At 39.7% G+C, this 16,319-nt stretch overlaps 1 protein-coding gene across 1 annotated transcript; it reads right to left on the reverse strand.

Moving 5' to 3' along the window:
• Positions 1 to 11,123: 11,123 nt before the first annotated feature.
• Positions 11,124 to 13,415, reverse strand: LOC128193654 (protein WHAT'S THIS FACTOR 1, chloroplastic-like). The gene is made up of 2 exons (XM_052867676.1): positions 13,251 to 13,415; positions 11,124 to 13,025 (listed from the first exon to the last, which is right to left on the reverse strand). The coding sequence occupies exon 2, from the start codon at positions 12,982 to 12,984 to the stop codon at positions 11,494 to 11,496; it is 1,491 nt and encodes a 496-aa protein (XP_052723636.1). The 5' UTR covers positions 12,985 to 13,025; positions 13,251 to 13,415; the 3' UTR covers positions 11,124 to 11,493.
• Between the last annotated feature and the right edge of the window lie 2,904 nt (positions 13,416 to 16,319).

The following is a 16,319-nucleotide window of genomic DNA, read 5'->3' on the forward strand; positions in this document are numbered from 1 at the left end:
TTGGGGAGCACCAATGTTACTAGTAAAGAAGAAAGATGGTGGTTCGAGATTGTGCGTTGATTATCGACAACTGAATAAGTTGACGATCAAGAATAAGTATCCGTTGCCGAGAATAGATGATTTGATGGATCAACTACACGGGGCTACCGTATTCTCTAAGATTGATCTGAGATCGGGTTATCATCAGATCTTAGTAAAAGCGGATGATGTGCAAAAGACGGCGTTCAGGTCTAGATATGGCCACTATGAGTATGTGGTTATGCCTTTTGGCGTGACTAATGCTCCAGCCATTTTCATGGACTATATGAATCGAATTTTCAGACCCTTCTTGGACAAGTTCGTGGTAGTATTTATAGATGACATACTTGTCTATTCTAAGACTCGAGAAGAACATGAAGATCACCTTAGGGCAGTGCTTGAAGTGCTGAGAGAAAGAAGATTGTATGCCAAGTTGTCTAAGTGCGAATTTTGGATGGATGAAGTTCTTTTTCTTGGCCACGTGATTTCAGCTGGAGGAATTTCTGTTGATCCCGCTAAGGTGCAAGTAGTACTTCAGTGGGAAAGACCTAAGACTGTTACTGAGGTTAGGAGCTTCGTGCGTTTAGCGGGCTACTATCGCCGTTTTATTGAGGACTTTTCCCGAATTGTGGCACCGTTGATGCAACTGACTAGGAAGGATCAACCTTTTGTTTGGACAGACCGTTGTGAAACTAGCTTTCAAGAGCTAAAGAAAAGGTTGACTAGTGCACCAGTTTTGGTTATCCCTGACACAAGTAAACTTTTTGAGGTTTTCTGTGATGCCTCTCATCAGGGATTAGGGTGTGTACTGATGCAGAAGAAGAAGGTAGTAGCGTATGCATCAAGACAACTCAAGGTTCATGAGAAGAATTACCCCACTCATGACTTGGAGTTGGCGGCTGTAGTATTTGCTTTGAAGATTTGGAGACACTACCTGTATGGTGCGCAATTTCAGGTGTTCAGTGATCATAAGAGCCTGAGATATCTCTTTGATCAGAAGGAGCTTAACATGAGGGAAAGGAGATGGATGGAGTTCCTTAAGGATTATGACTTTGATCTTTTATACCATCCTGGGAAAGCCAATGTAGTGGCAGATGCATTGAGCAAGAAGGCAGTGCATATGTCCTCATTGATGATTAGAGAATTAGAGTTGGTAGCAAGCTTCAGAGATTTGAGGTTGCAAGTAGAATTTGAAGCTGACAGCATCAGATGCAGTAATTTGGTGGTATCCAATGACTTGTTGAAGCGTGTTAAAGAAGAGCAGTCGAAGGATATTGAACTCCAGACGTCAGCTAGTTTGATTGGAACTGAACAAGGTAAAGATTTTGCCTTGGGGGCCGACGGTATTTTGAGATTCAAAGGCAGAGTTTGTATCCCTAGCAATTCAAGATTGAAGAAGTTAATCATGGAGGAAGGTCATAAAAGCTGTAAGATCCCAAAAATTCACCCTTTAAAATTCAAAATTTGATATATTGTAATAATACATTTACGGTAACACCCCGTAACCTCATACATAAATCTATACAAAAGTTTTATGCTCAGACTTTAACGGAAACTATAACATTGAATTCCTCTAATTTGTTCCTCCATCTCTTCCTTCATCTGCACAGGATCACGTGACGATTCTTCATCTGCTCCCGTATAACAAAAACGTTATACGATCATCGCAAAAATATGATTTTCCGGCACAAACAAACAAGTAAGGGTGAGCTAACATGCAACACAACAATTATAAAACATGAAGAATTACTTTGATAAAAACATCATATAATATTTAGGTCAGACTTTCTCATATACCATCATACCACAATTCCTACTAGACACTCATCCGGATGATACGTTGATGAGCGGTCACGGGAGGTTATGCACTTGTAATGACTTCTACTTTTTCTTACAAATACACTTCCAAAACACTTCATACCATTCACAAGGTTAGTCCCCTCACTATGTCCAAAACCGGCACATAGACCAGGACCTCCTGCTCCTCTCACCACATAATTCATCCTTCTCTACTTGAGACTGGATGATTATTAGAGTATCAGGATAACCTCCAACTACGGGACCCTCAACATCAACATATACACTAACTCTATGATATTGCAGAATCTCATCATGGGATTCATACCATACTCATATTCCTCAACTCATATTATACCATCACACAATCTCCCCATAATACACATATCATGATCAGAGACATAATTTCATATCAACATCATAAAATACATTCATCACAGTAATTTATCATATCTCATGCCTTCACACAATTTACCTCAGAGTATATATTCTAAACATTAGTACACAGTTTAATTCAAAATCAGAATCCAACACCATTTGAAAATATTTGAATGAGCACTATTCACTAAACTCATTTGAACGAACGCTAAAGGACGAACGCTATTGGACGAACGCTAGTGGGCGAACGCTAACTAACCGAACGCTATTTGGTTGAATACTATTTGAACGAACGCTGGAGATCATGTACTGAGCCGAACACTAAAACTTAGCCGAACACTGTCAGATCAAACCATCCTAGGCCGAACGCTCAAAAACGAACACCATAATCAATTAAACCCTAGTCGGACGAACGCTAAATCTGAACACCCCACTCACATTGGATACTACACGAACGAACGTTAAGATCAATTTCCTAGGCTCGACACTAAAACACCAAAAGTTATTAGACCGAACACTCTATGAACGAACGCGACGATTGAGCACTAAGACTTCACTGTTTGAACGAACGTTCAAGTTCAACCTCAAGAGAGAACGCTGTCCATGTCGAACACTATCTGACGACAAACATCATCGAGACCGGACGCTATTAGTATCATTCCCTTAAACCGAACGCTCTCCAGACAAGGACGAACGCTCTCCAGACAAGGACGAGCGCTAAATGCCTAAGCCTAAACATGATTAAGACCGAACGCTACTACCAAGAACGAACGCTAACTACCAACATATTTTCTGAACACCATTTGACTGATCACTATTTGCGCGAACGCTAGAAAATCACTAATACACTAAGGCCGAGCGTACCCTAATACATCAAAACCGAACGTCCAAGATTCAAACTTAAGTATAACAGCTTAAGGATGAACGCTAACTAACACAATTAAACCAAGGTCGAACGTTACACTCAAAATGAAGGACGAATGCTAACGCTCGCTCATACGAAATCGAACTTTCAATATAACACTTATGAACGAACGCTCAAAATGACAATTATGGACGAACGCCCAATATAACACTTATGGACGAACGCTCACTATAGCAATTAAGGACGAACGCTCACCATAACACTTAAGGACGAACGCTCACTATAACACTTAAGGACGAACGCTCACTATAGCACTTAAGGACGAACGCTCACTATAGCAGTTAAGGACGAACACTCAAAATAACTCTTAGGACGAACGCTCAAAATAACTCTTAGGACGAACGCTCAAAATAAATCTTAGGACGAACGCTCACTATAACAATTAAGGACGAACGCTCAAAATAACTCTTAGGACGAACGCTCACTATAACAATTAAGGACGACCGCTCAATACAAAACTTATGAACGAACGCTCAATGTAACATTTAAGGACGAACGCTCAACGAAACACTTAAGGACGAACGATCAATATATCACTTAAGGACGAACGCTCAATGAAACACTTAAGGACGAACGCCTAAAGACATTAATTCACAATACGATTTGGACGAGCGTCTAATATAGTACTATCTTTACCTAAGGACGAACGCTAATACTCGTTAGCTTTAAATGACCGAACGTTCCAAACTGGCTGACATTAGTCGAGCACTATACGGACGAACGTTCTAAGTTGTTTGATTCGGGCGGACGTTCAGAACAATTAACGAACGTTCAAAATTTGGCTGACCACTATTTGGTCGAGCACTGTTGGAACGAACGTCCAATTTTGATTCACCAAAATTGGACGTACGCGCGTTCTGCAGAAATTCTGCAGAAACGCACCAGAGTCCAGAAACCCAGAAAACCTCCATCTTCATCTCCTTCTTCCCAATTTTTACCCAGATTTACAGCAACCACAACATATCTCAAAAATTAAGGAAAATAAATCAAACTCCCCTTACCTCTTGAAGACTTCCTTTGTAAAATTAGTGATCTAACTCCTCCCAGACGTGCAGCTCCAGATCTCCTTGCAACCTCAACAGTTCTTCACTTTCTCTTCCAGTTCTTGTTGCAAGGACTCTCCTCTCACCAGACGTCCAACCCAGATCCTCCTCTCAGCCCTTCAGAAGTTGGTAAAGCTTACCTTGGGTGCCCTTTGGACGGCTGGAAACGGGAGAAGGGTTCCCTCCCTCTGCTGCTCTCTCCCTTTCTCTCCCTCTCACATGCCAATAATGAGAACCTCTCCCCCCCCACCTTGCTAAGCTCCCTGCAATCAGCACCTCCAATAATTGTACCCCAATAATGAAAAAGGTGGGTAACCACCATGTCCCCACCATTCCTAAAATGTCGGTCCTTACAAAAGCTGTTTTAGCATGCATCCAGGCATGACAAAGATGTACCAAGACCTCAAGAAGTCCTTCTGGTGGTCGGATATGAAGCGAGACGTGGCACAATTTGTGGCTTCTTGCTTGACGTGTCAGAAGGCAAAAGTGGAACATCAAAGACCTGGAGGTTTGTTGCAACCGTTGGAGATTCCAGAGTGGAAATGGGATAGCAGCGCTATGGACTTCGTTACCCATTTGCCACGCACTATTCGAAAACATGATGCAATATGGGTAATAGTGGACCGATTGACAAGGAGTGCCCACTTCTTGGCAATCGATTTGAGAATGTCTATGACAAAGTTGGCGCAACTATATGTTAAGGAGATAGTGAGGTTGCATGGGGTGCCTTCAAGTATTGTATCAGATAGAGACCCAAGGTTAACATCTAGGTTTTGGCAAACCCTTCAGAGTGAAATGGGAAGCAGACTACAGATGAGTTCGGCTTATCATCCCCAAACAGATGGCCAGTCCGAGCGGACGATTCAATCGCTTGAAGATTTATTAAGGACTTGTATTTTGGACCACCTAGGAGTATGGGATGAGATATTACCACTGGCTGAGTTCACTTATAATAACAGCTATCAGGCTAGTATCGGTATGGCTCCGTTTGAAGCCCTGTATGGAAGACGTTGTAGAACACCCTTGTGTTGGTTTCAGGAAGGAGAGTATGTGTTAACGGGGCCAGAGATAGTTCAACAGACTACAGAGAAAGTAAAGCTTATACAGGCGAGGATGCGGGCATCTCAAAATAGGCAGAAGTCCTATGCTGATCAGAGGCGCAAGCCGTTGGAGTTTGTAGCTGGGGACCATGTGTTTCTCCGAGTGACTCCGACTACCGGTGTAGGGAGAGCAATTCGGACTAGGAAGTTGTCTCCTAAGTATCTTTGCCCCTATCAGATCCTACAACATATAGGGCCGGTAGCTTATGAGATAGCCATGCCACCCCAGTTAGCAAACTTGCATCCGGTGTTCCATGTATCTCAGCTAAGAAAATATGTGTCTGATTCTTCTCATGTACTTGAAGTTGAAAATGTGCAAGTCAGAGAGGATTTGTCGGTGGAAGTGCAACCCGTAAGGATTGAAGAGAGCCAAAACAAACAACTTAGAGGGAGAACTGTCAAACTCGTCAAGGTCATCTGGGATGGTAGAATAGGCGACTCTACCTGGGAATTAGAGGATGAGATGAGAGAAACATACCCCCACTTATTTTCGATAAGCGCAATTTTCGAGGACGAAAATTTTTGTGTTGGGGAGAATGTAAGGACCTAAATTTTTATTATTTTAAAAGGAGATGGGGGAGCAATCAGTGCTGGGAAGCACCAGCCGCCCATAGAAAGAAGTGAGATTTTGTTTTATTTGGAAAAATGAGGAGCAGCACGTTTGGGCATTGTTTTCAATTTTTTGGCACCATTCAACAAGCATTACGCGTAGGAGATAAAAGGGGGTAATGGGTTCTGCACTGAGAGAGGGAAATCCTTGCTGCAAATTGGTTAGAGAGGTGAAGTTCAGAGCTGCTGGAGTTGCAAAGAGGCCTTGGTGCTGAAAGTCTTGAGGGAGATAAATTCAAGATTTACAAAGGAAGTCTTCAAAAAATAAGGGGAGCTAGATCCTTTTCTCTGGATTGTATGAACCATGTATGTGTGTACTGAAATCTATAATATAGTGTCGTTGATGAACAAATTTCGTACTTAGAGTGACTTTGTTGTGTATGAATCTGTATGAGTGGTTGTAAAATTGTGTTGCTGACGAAAATCTGGGAAGAAGGGGATGAAAAATGGAGTTTCTGGAAAACCTGGTGCGATTCTGCAAAATTCTACAGAAACGCGCGCTCGTCCAAACGGTGCTCGACCAAATATTGGTCGGCCAAATTCTGAACGTTCGGTACGTGTTCTGAGCGTTCGCCCGAATCGGCCAAATTGGGACGTTCGTCCATATAGTGCTCGACCAGTGGTCGGCCAAATAACCGTTCGGTTTTGTATCCTCCAGTAACGAACGTTAGCGTTCGTTCTGGGCTTGTGAGTGTTCGGTGATCGCATTCTTGTAATAGAGATTGTAGCGTTCGGCCTTAAATCTGATATTCATAGGTTTAAAATCTTGAACGTTCGGTTGGGTGTATTATGGATTGTAGCGTTCGACCATAACTTTAATATTCTTATGATGGAGGTTTAAGCGTTCGGTCTTCGTGAAATAAGAGATCCTAGACGTTCGTCATTAAATAGGTATTCTCAGGTTTAACTTGTTAGCATTCAGACTTAATTATGATTCTTAGATTTGGATCAATATCGTTCGTTCTTGGTGTATAAGTGGTTGTAAGCGTGCAGTCTTAATTTGGATTGTTAGGTTGAAATCCTTAACGTGCGGCGTTGGGTATTAGTAAGCGTTCGGTCTTATCTTGATATTCTGAAGTTTAGCTCTTGAACGTTCGGCCTTAGTTTAATTCTGAATGTGAGCGTTCTGCTTTAAGTTAGCATCTTAGATTTCCATCTTGAGCGTTCGGCCTTGGTTTAATTTTGATCTTGAGCGTTTAACATCAATTTCGTATTTTAAGTTTTGATGTCATAGTAGTGGTAGGCGTTCGTCCTTAAATTTCAGGAAGTAATCTTAAGCTTTCGGTCTTGATGAGGTTTTGAGCGCTCGTCTAAACCGTATTGGATTCAGTACGGTGTCAAATGGTTTAGCGTTCGATCTAAGGTCGATCTTAGCGTGCGGCCGAATAGTGCTTAATCCAGTGGAGTGTTCGATTTAGCGTTCGGTCAGAATCATATGGTGCTCGTTTTTTTTACGTTCGGCCTGATTGTGTTGGATCTCTTAGCGTCCGTCCAAACAGTATAGTGTTTGGCAATATGGCTGTCGACAGATAGCGTTCGTCCAGTTCATTTTGGTGAATGACGTCCGTCCAAATAGTGTTCGGCCTGATGTTTGGAAAATGGCGTTCGTCCAGTAACGTTCGTTTCACAAGTGTTCGGTGAATAGTGGTCGTCCAAATAGTATTTTACAAATAATGTTGTCTAAGTTTATTTTCTCTTAAATTGAATTATGTGTACAAGTGTTTGGAATATGTACTGTGAAGTGATATAGGTGAAAGTTTGTGAATGAATGAGAAATATGATAAATTACTGTGATGATCTGATTGTAAATGTAAATGATGAATTTGAATATGATTCGGACATCTCGGGGAGAGATGGATGAAAGTGGTTATGTGGAGTATCGTGGTTGTTCTGTATAATTGTATGGAGCTTTGAAATGGTATGTCTATCCCTAAACTCAAAGCATTGTTCATACTCAAGTAGAGAAGAACAATGTAAGTGGTGAGAGTAGAGGGAGGTCCTTGTCTATAGTCTTTGAATTTAGACATAGACAGATTGGGGGATTCACCTTGCTAGTGTTGGAGAAAGACCAGCTGAACTATGCAAGTGCAAAGACGACCAATAGTTCGACAGTTATACAAATCCGGATGAGTCGTGTGAATGTGAGTTGTGGTTTAATGAGCATCTTCTCTCTATATTTTCCTGCACCTTCTCTCTAAGAAAACACCCAGTTCATCTCCTCCGTCAGTATTCCGGCACCGTTGAAGGACGCACGGCGTCAAGAGCTTCCAGAGGAGCCGTTCGGTTCGAGAAACTGTACTGGTAAGTTCGTCCTCCCTTTCTGTCGTTCGTTTTCCATGCATGTCACTCAGTTATGAGTTCGTACGTTGATCACTATTCTAAAAAATGAGTAGATCTGATGGTGTCGGGGTTCATTTGTGTAGTTTGGATTAACGAGCGTTGACGGTAGAAGAATCTGTAGTGGAGAAGTGTATTTGTGCGTCTGTGGACATTCGGTCATTCTAAGGTAAGGGAAGCTTATTTAATTTAACTGGTTTGATGTTGTGTTGTGTGAACGTTCGTTATTTGACTGCATGAGAGTAATGCATGACGTTGCTGTGATTGAGTTGCATGAACGTTCGTTGTTTATTGAACGGAAATGAAATATGACTGAGTTTACGTATGATGTATGAGATATATGAGATTTTGATGAAATGAGATATATGAATTTACATGAGATGGTTTGTATGAAATGTGGGAGTTGACGTTGATATGAACGCATGAAACTATGAGATTTGCATAATGAGAAATGAACTGGAACGTAAATGGATTGTAAGAGAATTTCCCATGAAAATGTTCGTTCGTGCTGAACGGTCATTGACCGTTCGGTTTTCCCTTGTAACATAGTTGAAATGTTGATCCTTTCATCCGAATAGAACCCTAGTTGAGGACGAGCGTCCTCATGTTAAAATACTATGCTTGAGCGTTCGACCAAGCACTGTTGTATCTGGTATTCTTTGATAAAGCTCCATTCTTTTGTATATACATATAATAGTATATTTTCCATTCGTAAACACTACCTCGAAAGTCCCTTAGCATATTTATCAATTTTACTGTTAAAAGTTGAAAGGTGCTCGGTCTTATACCAAGCGCTCGTAATGAGTAGCGTTCGGTCTCACACCTAGCGCTCGTACTGGGTAGCGTTCGATCTTATACCTAGCGCTCGCTCTAAGTGGTGCTCGGTCTTATACTGAGCACTCGTACTCATCCTTATAAAATTAGTCTTATTGAAATAGCATACGTCCAACTTCAGATTACCACGTTCAATCATTGACTGGCAGTGGATTTCGGTATGAGAATTATTGTAAAAACGGTTCGTTAACGTCTTGAGATGTCCATGTTTGATGTATTCGGCCTAGGGCCTCTACAATTAAATTATTCCTGGAGTATCGGTTTGAATTCACGAGAGTCAGTTCATCCAACTGATTCTCATGGTAAATAACGTTCGTCCAATGAACAGGACATTACTCGGCTATTCCCGAACAAAATTGTAACTCTGTCGTTCGTACTCTGATCCGAACGAGCGTCTTTTGGTTCAGTCTGCAGTGTTCGTCCTCGGTCTTAGTGAGGACAGAATGTTCGGTTTTTTATGGTCTCCCTATTAATGATGAAAATGGATATGGAATGATGAATAGTGAATGACAAAAAGTATATGAGATGGAATGAAAGTTGTGACTTTTGAACGAGCGTTCCAGGTAGGAACGACTCATGGATAAATGTTGGAATTTGTAAAGTATGACTGTGGGAAGTTAATGCTGGCTGTTCGATCCTGAGGTTCCGTGAGTACTCGTCCTCAAGTAGAGGGGGTACGTCATGCGTGGGAACGACAGGCGGTCTTTGTCCTTAGGGGTACTTTGGACGGAACGGACTAACCTCGGGTGGCAGCTGATGAGGATGCCAGTTACCACACCACCCGGGTGCGCGAACGCCTGTAACTACGCAGAATTCATACAGTCCAGACGGTCAATTGTGTATTGAGCTTTATGTTTGCGTGCGTTGAAATGTACATGTGTGATGAACTGTTGCATGAGTTAAATTACATAAACTTACCCTGCATTTTTTTTCTTGTATTGTCTCGTTTTGTACGTTCGTCCTGTCGTTGCAATGATCATCCGTGTGGATGTGAGCAGAGGGAGACGAGCGGTTGGAAGAGGCACTGGACGAAGAGAATCTGGTTGAAGTTGAAGTGAAGACCGAGCAGTGAGACGCTCGGCTAGTAGTGTAGGTTTCTGGTAGAATGGTCGTTCGACCACCTTGTTTCGTTTCTTTTGGTTATGTTCGACCGTTCGGTAATTTCTGGTATAAATCGTTCGGTCAATTTCAACTTGTGTTCGGTTTTAATTTTGTAACTCTATTGTAAGGACGTTCGTCCTTGGACGTTCATTCTTTTTCTGAAAAACTGTACTGAATTATTATTTATGTGATTATTCTAATTATATGGTTTATTACTGTATTTTTGGGATGTCACAGGATGTTACACCTCCCACTTTCAAAAAGAAAGTAGGACGTGCGGTCCTTACAATAACCTCCCTCACAAGACAATAATGTCTGCTGTCACAAAACTCAATAATCAAAAGCATGTCTTTAATCCTAGATTCTAACTTTATTTATATTAATTATTTCCCGCCCATCTTTTATTAAATATTTCTCTAGAATATATCTGCATTTAATATAAATATTCTTATATTTAATATTTAATATAAATATCCCTATATTTAATATAAATATCTCTCCGTATATTATCCTTAATTATAAATATCTTATATTGAATATTTTCCTAAATATATATTCATTTACTCTAATTAACTTATACTAAATCTTCTCAAAATATCTCTCCAGTTAGGATGCCTCCTCGCTGCCGCTCGGTCGGGTCGTCCTCCCTCGTCTATCGCTCGTCCAACTAGCTCCCTGTTCCCGACCGTTCGGTCTGGTCGTCCTCCCTCGTCTACAGCTCGTCCAACTAGCTCCCTGCTCCCGACCGTTCGGTCTGGTCGTCCACCCTCCTCTATCGCTCGTCCAACTACCTCCCTATTCCAGACCGTTCGGTCTGGTCGTCCTCCCTCCTCTACCGTTCGGTCACATAGCTCCCCACCTTCTACCGTTCGGTCCCCTTCTCTCACCGTTCGGTCACCTTCTCTCACCGTTCGGTCCCCTTCTCCTTCTATACTTTCTCCTCTCATATACTTTCCAACCCCTAACATTATCCCTACCTTAGATCGTAACAACTACAGATAAATTTGCTCTCCTATAAGTCAATCACGAACCTTAACCCACCATAGACAGTAACCTGACACTTCGAAAACATAGAATAGAAATTTGCCAAGATCACTCTTGGGACAAAAAAACAGCAATTGGAAATAATTGGAGGAGCGAATTTCTGTAGTTAACCCCTCTTTGAGCTTCAACTTTATCATATGTACACAATCTTACACCGAATGGTCTTTCAATTAATATAGTAAATAGTAAAGCATGGATCAGGCTCCCAATCATGGTATGGTGGATGCAATCTGGAACCATAAATTACCATTTGAAAACTTTACTGCTTTAATTGTGTGGGAAAAAACTATGTTCTACAAATTAAAAACTACCAAGGCTGCATCTGAGGTTCATCCAAACCATGTTGAATAGGAAAAGGTTCCGCAGTCCAGAATTCTCGATAATTGCTTTGGGAGAAAATCTTGTCTTCTTGATCATCATCATCATCCTCAGCCTCGAAATCCAACTCCTCAAATATATTCTCAAAACCATCATCATACACATTCTCAAAATTGTCGATCCCAATATTATCATCGTAATCATCATCACTGTCAGAATTATTTTGATCAGCTTCATTCAAACTGCCAATATCTTTCCTAAACCTACTCTTCCTTCTCTCTCGTCTCATTCTCTTGGACTCCCTAGCCAAGTCCATCCATTTATCCTGTATGGATAAAATCTCTTCCTTCTCCAATAAGTCACCCTTCTCACCAAACCCCTCCACCAAGAAAACTGAATGTCGTTGCCCTTTCAAACTCACATAAAACAATTCCGGGTGCCTTATTATCATCCCTCTCAACTTGTTTGGGAAGCCAAAGTCCTTTCTGAAATGAGTCAAGTGGTCTATTAAAGTCCTCTTTTCAATTGTCATTGCAAGAATCTCCCTTACTACTGCACAAGATCTCTTTTCTGCCTCTAACGATTCCTTGGAAAAAGCCTCAGCAGGATTCCTATAGGGGCAAACTTCTGGCATTTCTTCAAATCTCAGCAAAAAATCCTGGTGACGTCTCTTTAAATTAAGCCCCTTTCGAAGCCTCAATTGCTTGAACTTCAAAGGACGATCAACTATGAAACCAGGATCACGGGATGCACGAGGCGGCAAACACTTTGCCAAGTTGACATCCCAAGATACAAGCTCAAGTGCACGGCCATAGGGCGTGTCAACAGTCCTGAATTTCTCCGGATGATCATTGCACAACCTGGACCTAAAATTAGGAGGGAGACCAAGATGTGGAGCAAAGTGAACCAATTTGGACAGAAGTAACTTGCGGCGAGAAGATAGCATAAGAAGCTTTTGCAGTTTCGCAGCCAACATGTTGGAAATGGAAGATTGAAAAGCCAGTTCCTCAGCAGCAACAGCAGCCGCAGCTGGGGTCAATCGAACACAGAGTTTGGGATGTAACTTGGTAGCATTGAGTGGTTTGGGAGGCCATGACATATTGAAGAGTTCAAAAATGGATGGATATCTATGAATCATAGAAAGTATAGAACGAGGCTTGGGAAGACCAAGATAAGAACGGCATTTACACAGAATATGAACTGGAATATAATGTTTCGATTTAGAGAGAAGTAAAGTTTTTAACTTTTGAACAAACCTAACCCTATACTTCATGACAACATGCTTATCGAGTGCACGGTCATGGACAAGTTTTATAGAGGAACAAGAAATTGAAACAGAGACATTTTGGAGACGGTTACCCGTTTTCAATTTCTCGTTGATCGAAAAAGATGCAGGTTTTGTTCCGCCATGAACGAAACTGGAACTTAGGGAAGCAACTGGTTTGGGATTGCTGAATGAAAGAGGGAGGCAAAGTGCCATGTTTAACGCTTCAACCACTCAGATAACACACCATAACATACCTGAAAATGACAAAAAGAACAAAAATATTACAAGAATGAAACGTTGTTGAGACAGAACACCAAATTCTTACAGCATAACAAGAACACCAAATTCTTACAGCATAACAAGAATACCAAATTCTTATAGCATAACAGAACACCAAATTCTTATAATATTGAATTTGTATAGAAAATTTAAAGACAGAATTATGATTTCAATTAGAATAAAGCTTGTGTCGATTACACGGCAAAGAAGTGGTTCGCAAGGCAAGAAATGTGCTTTTCCGGCGAGGCAGAGAGGGTTTAAGAGAAAAGAGAGAGTAGGGTTTCTTCCGTCGAGGCCGTGAGGGAAGAAGGAGAATTTTATTCAAATTGAAAAAAAAAAAAACCAAGTTCTGATAAAAGTACTGTAACATTACTCAGACAGCTTATCTTCTCCCAAGTAAATATGATGACATAAATAAAATAATAATCATGATACTCAGATAACAAAAAAAGTTACTTAATTTAAATATATAAAATTTTTAATACTAAATAAATCAAATAAAATATAACAATTGAATAAAATTTTTTAGAAAGGTTAATGAAAGGTATAACATTCTAAAATTGATAAAAAAACATAGATCTAAACTATTTAAATAAAAATATATATTAACTTTATTGTATAATGCGTAGAAGATTAAATAAAACTACACAAATTAAATTAAATTAAAATTAACTAGATAAGAATAGTTATCTTTTATAAACTAATTTGAGGATTTGTTGAATTTAGAGACCAATTAATCCCTTCTAGTTGAAGTAAATGGTTACTTTTAATTCCTAAAGATATACATTAATTTAATTTATAAGAGAATAATTTATTAAATTAGGCCTTAATATGTAAAAAGATGTGGAAATTTGGTTAAGTTTCATCAAATCATCTTATAATTCATGTTTAAATATTATTGAATAAGTAGCATGTTAATGATTAATTATATTAAATACGTTATTGGTGTTTAGCAATTGTCTTTATTAAAAAGAAAATTATGAATTAATATTAATTAATTTTAACAAAGTATTAAAAAGTTTAATTTTTTAAGAAAAATGTAAAAGGTGTAAGAAACTAGAAAATAGAGTATTATAGTAGACAGGTGTATTAAATTAATGAGGCGAGCAAGTTACTTTAAAATAATCTTATGATATAAATATAATTTTCTAAAGTTCGGTTTATTATCTAAAACACTTCTATCTCTCTATAACACTATTCACATAAAGTTATTTGCCTTCTCTCTAGATTTTCTCTCTACTGAGTTATCTGTTCGGCGATCAAGAGGTGCCTAGGCGATCTTTGTAACACCCCTTATAGGATATATTAATAATAATAATAATAATCTTGAAGCATGAATCTTATGAAAGTGTTTTTTTTAAACAATACACCACATAAACAAACCATACACACATCATAAGTTCATACATTACAACAAACCAAATCTTAATTGTTTCCTTAAAATAACAAAATCAAACGAGCATAAATAAGAAAACATTATAAAAATCCCAACAAGTTTTATTTCCCGTCTCTCTCGAAGAGCTATTCCAATCCAGCTTTATCTGCAATACCATCTACTCCCGTACAAGTACGATCATCGCAGGTGGAAACCACAACCACAACATGCAAGGGTGAGTAACCAGAAGTATCACATCATAAACCCATTACATATAAACTATAACAATTTCCATGATTTAATATAAATCGACACACATGACATTGTAGACTAGTCTTTCATAAACTAATGTTGTTTCCTTGTAATTCGTCGTCATAACCTGTTCTCAATAACAGGCGACTCGAGTCGTCCTCCATCGCGACTTCAGACCTATCTCCCCGACTCCTCAAGGACTAACGAGTAAAAACATCGATACTACGCGTAACGATGCACTATACTCAACACGAGCCAAAGTCATTGGGCGAGACATTCACCTCCTTGCGCAGAAGGAGGTGACACTCAAATCTCAGTCTCTCGCGAGAATCACATTTATTTTAGTATTAAAATGCTCATAAGATAAACGAAGTTACAAGTAAATAACATAGTGTATGTACCAACATCAAACAAAAATAAACATGCTCAATCACGGATTCATACATATTCTCAATAACATGTATAAATAAACCAATATTAGATCAAGAAAATAACCAACAATTCTCAATAATTGTTTTAAAATACTACCAAAGAAATTACGGATTCATACATATTCGCCGAACGCTATTTGGACGGGAACTATTCACCAAACGCTATTTGGACGAACACTATTCAACGAACGCTATTTGGTCAAACACTATTCACCGAATGCTACTTGGACGGACGCTATAAGATCAAGCGTAATCAGGCCGAACGCTACACACCGAGCACCATAATAGATTGAGCACTATTTGGCCGAGCGCTAAAATCCACAATTCACCAAAAACGAACGTTCATGATTTAAACATAAGAACATCAAATTTTCCCTTGAAATTGCTAAGTTCACACCCTGTCTTCAAAGCAGACACACTCCCTATAATTACGAAGTTCACATCTCTATCCACTAAGACTGAATTACTGAAGTACCCCCCTTCAATCTGAAATGGTCGTTCATTCTTTCATACGGCTGAACGCTCACAATCACAAATATCCAACAACGAACGCTTATGATCCAAACTTAAGAATCCAAATTAAGACCGAACGTTCACAAGCGAGAATACCTCATCAAAACCGAACGCTCAATTACTAATACAGAAACAAGACCGAACGCTAAAGATCACTGCAAATATCAATTTAAGGACAGACGCCTACAACCACTATTACATCAAAACCGAACGCTCGAGGTTGAAACCTAAAATACCAAATTGAGAATGAACGCTCACAATCACAATTAAACCAAGGCCGAACATTCAAGATGGAAACCTAATAATACTAACTTAAGGCCGAACGTTTACAAGTTAAACCTGAGAATACCTATTTAAGGACGAACGTCTAAGATCACTATTTCACGAAGACCGAACGCTTAAGAATCCATCCTAAGAATATTAAAGTTATGGTCGAACGCTACAATCCATAATACACCCAACACCGAACGTTCCAGATTCAAACCTAAGAATATCAAATATAGATCGAACGCTTAATTCACTAAAACATCAAAACCGAACGCTCAGGATTCAAGCCTGATAATACTAAATTCAGCCGAACACTACAGTCACCCATACAAAAACACCGATCGCCGAACGCTCACCAAAACAAGCCCAGAACGAACGATAACGCTCGTTACTAGAGGATACAAGACCGAACGGTTATTTGGCCGACCACT

This window comes from Vigna angularis, chromosome 8, assembly GCF_016808095.1.
Source record: "Vigna angularis cultivar LongXiaoDou No.4 chromosome 8, ASM1680809v1, whole genome shotgun sequence".
NCBI classification, from domain to species: Eukaryota; Viridiplantae; Streptophyta; class Magnoliopsida; order Fabales; family Fabaceae; genus Vigna; species Vigna angularis.

Coding starts and splice junctions, on each gene's coding strand:
- LOC128193654 (XM_052867676.1), bottom strand. CDS start 12,984: ATGGCACTTTGCCTCCCTCTTTCATTCAGCAATCCCAAACCAGTTGCT.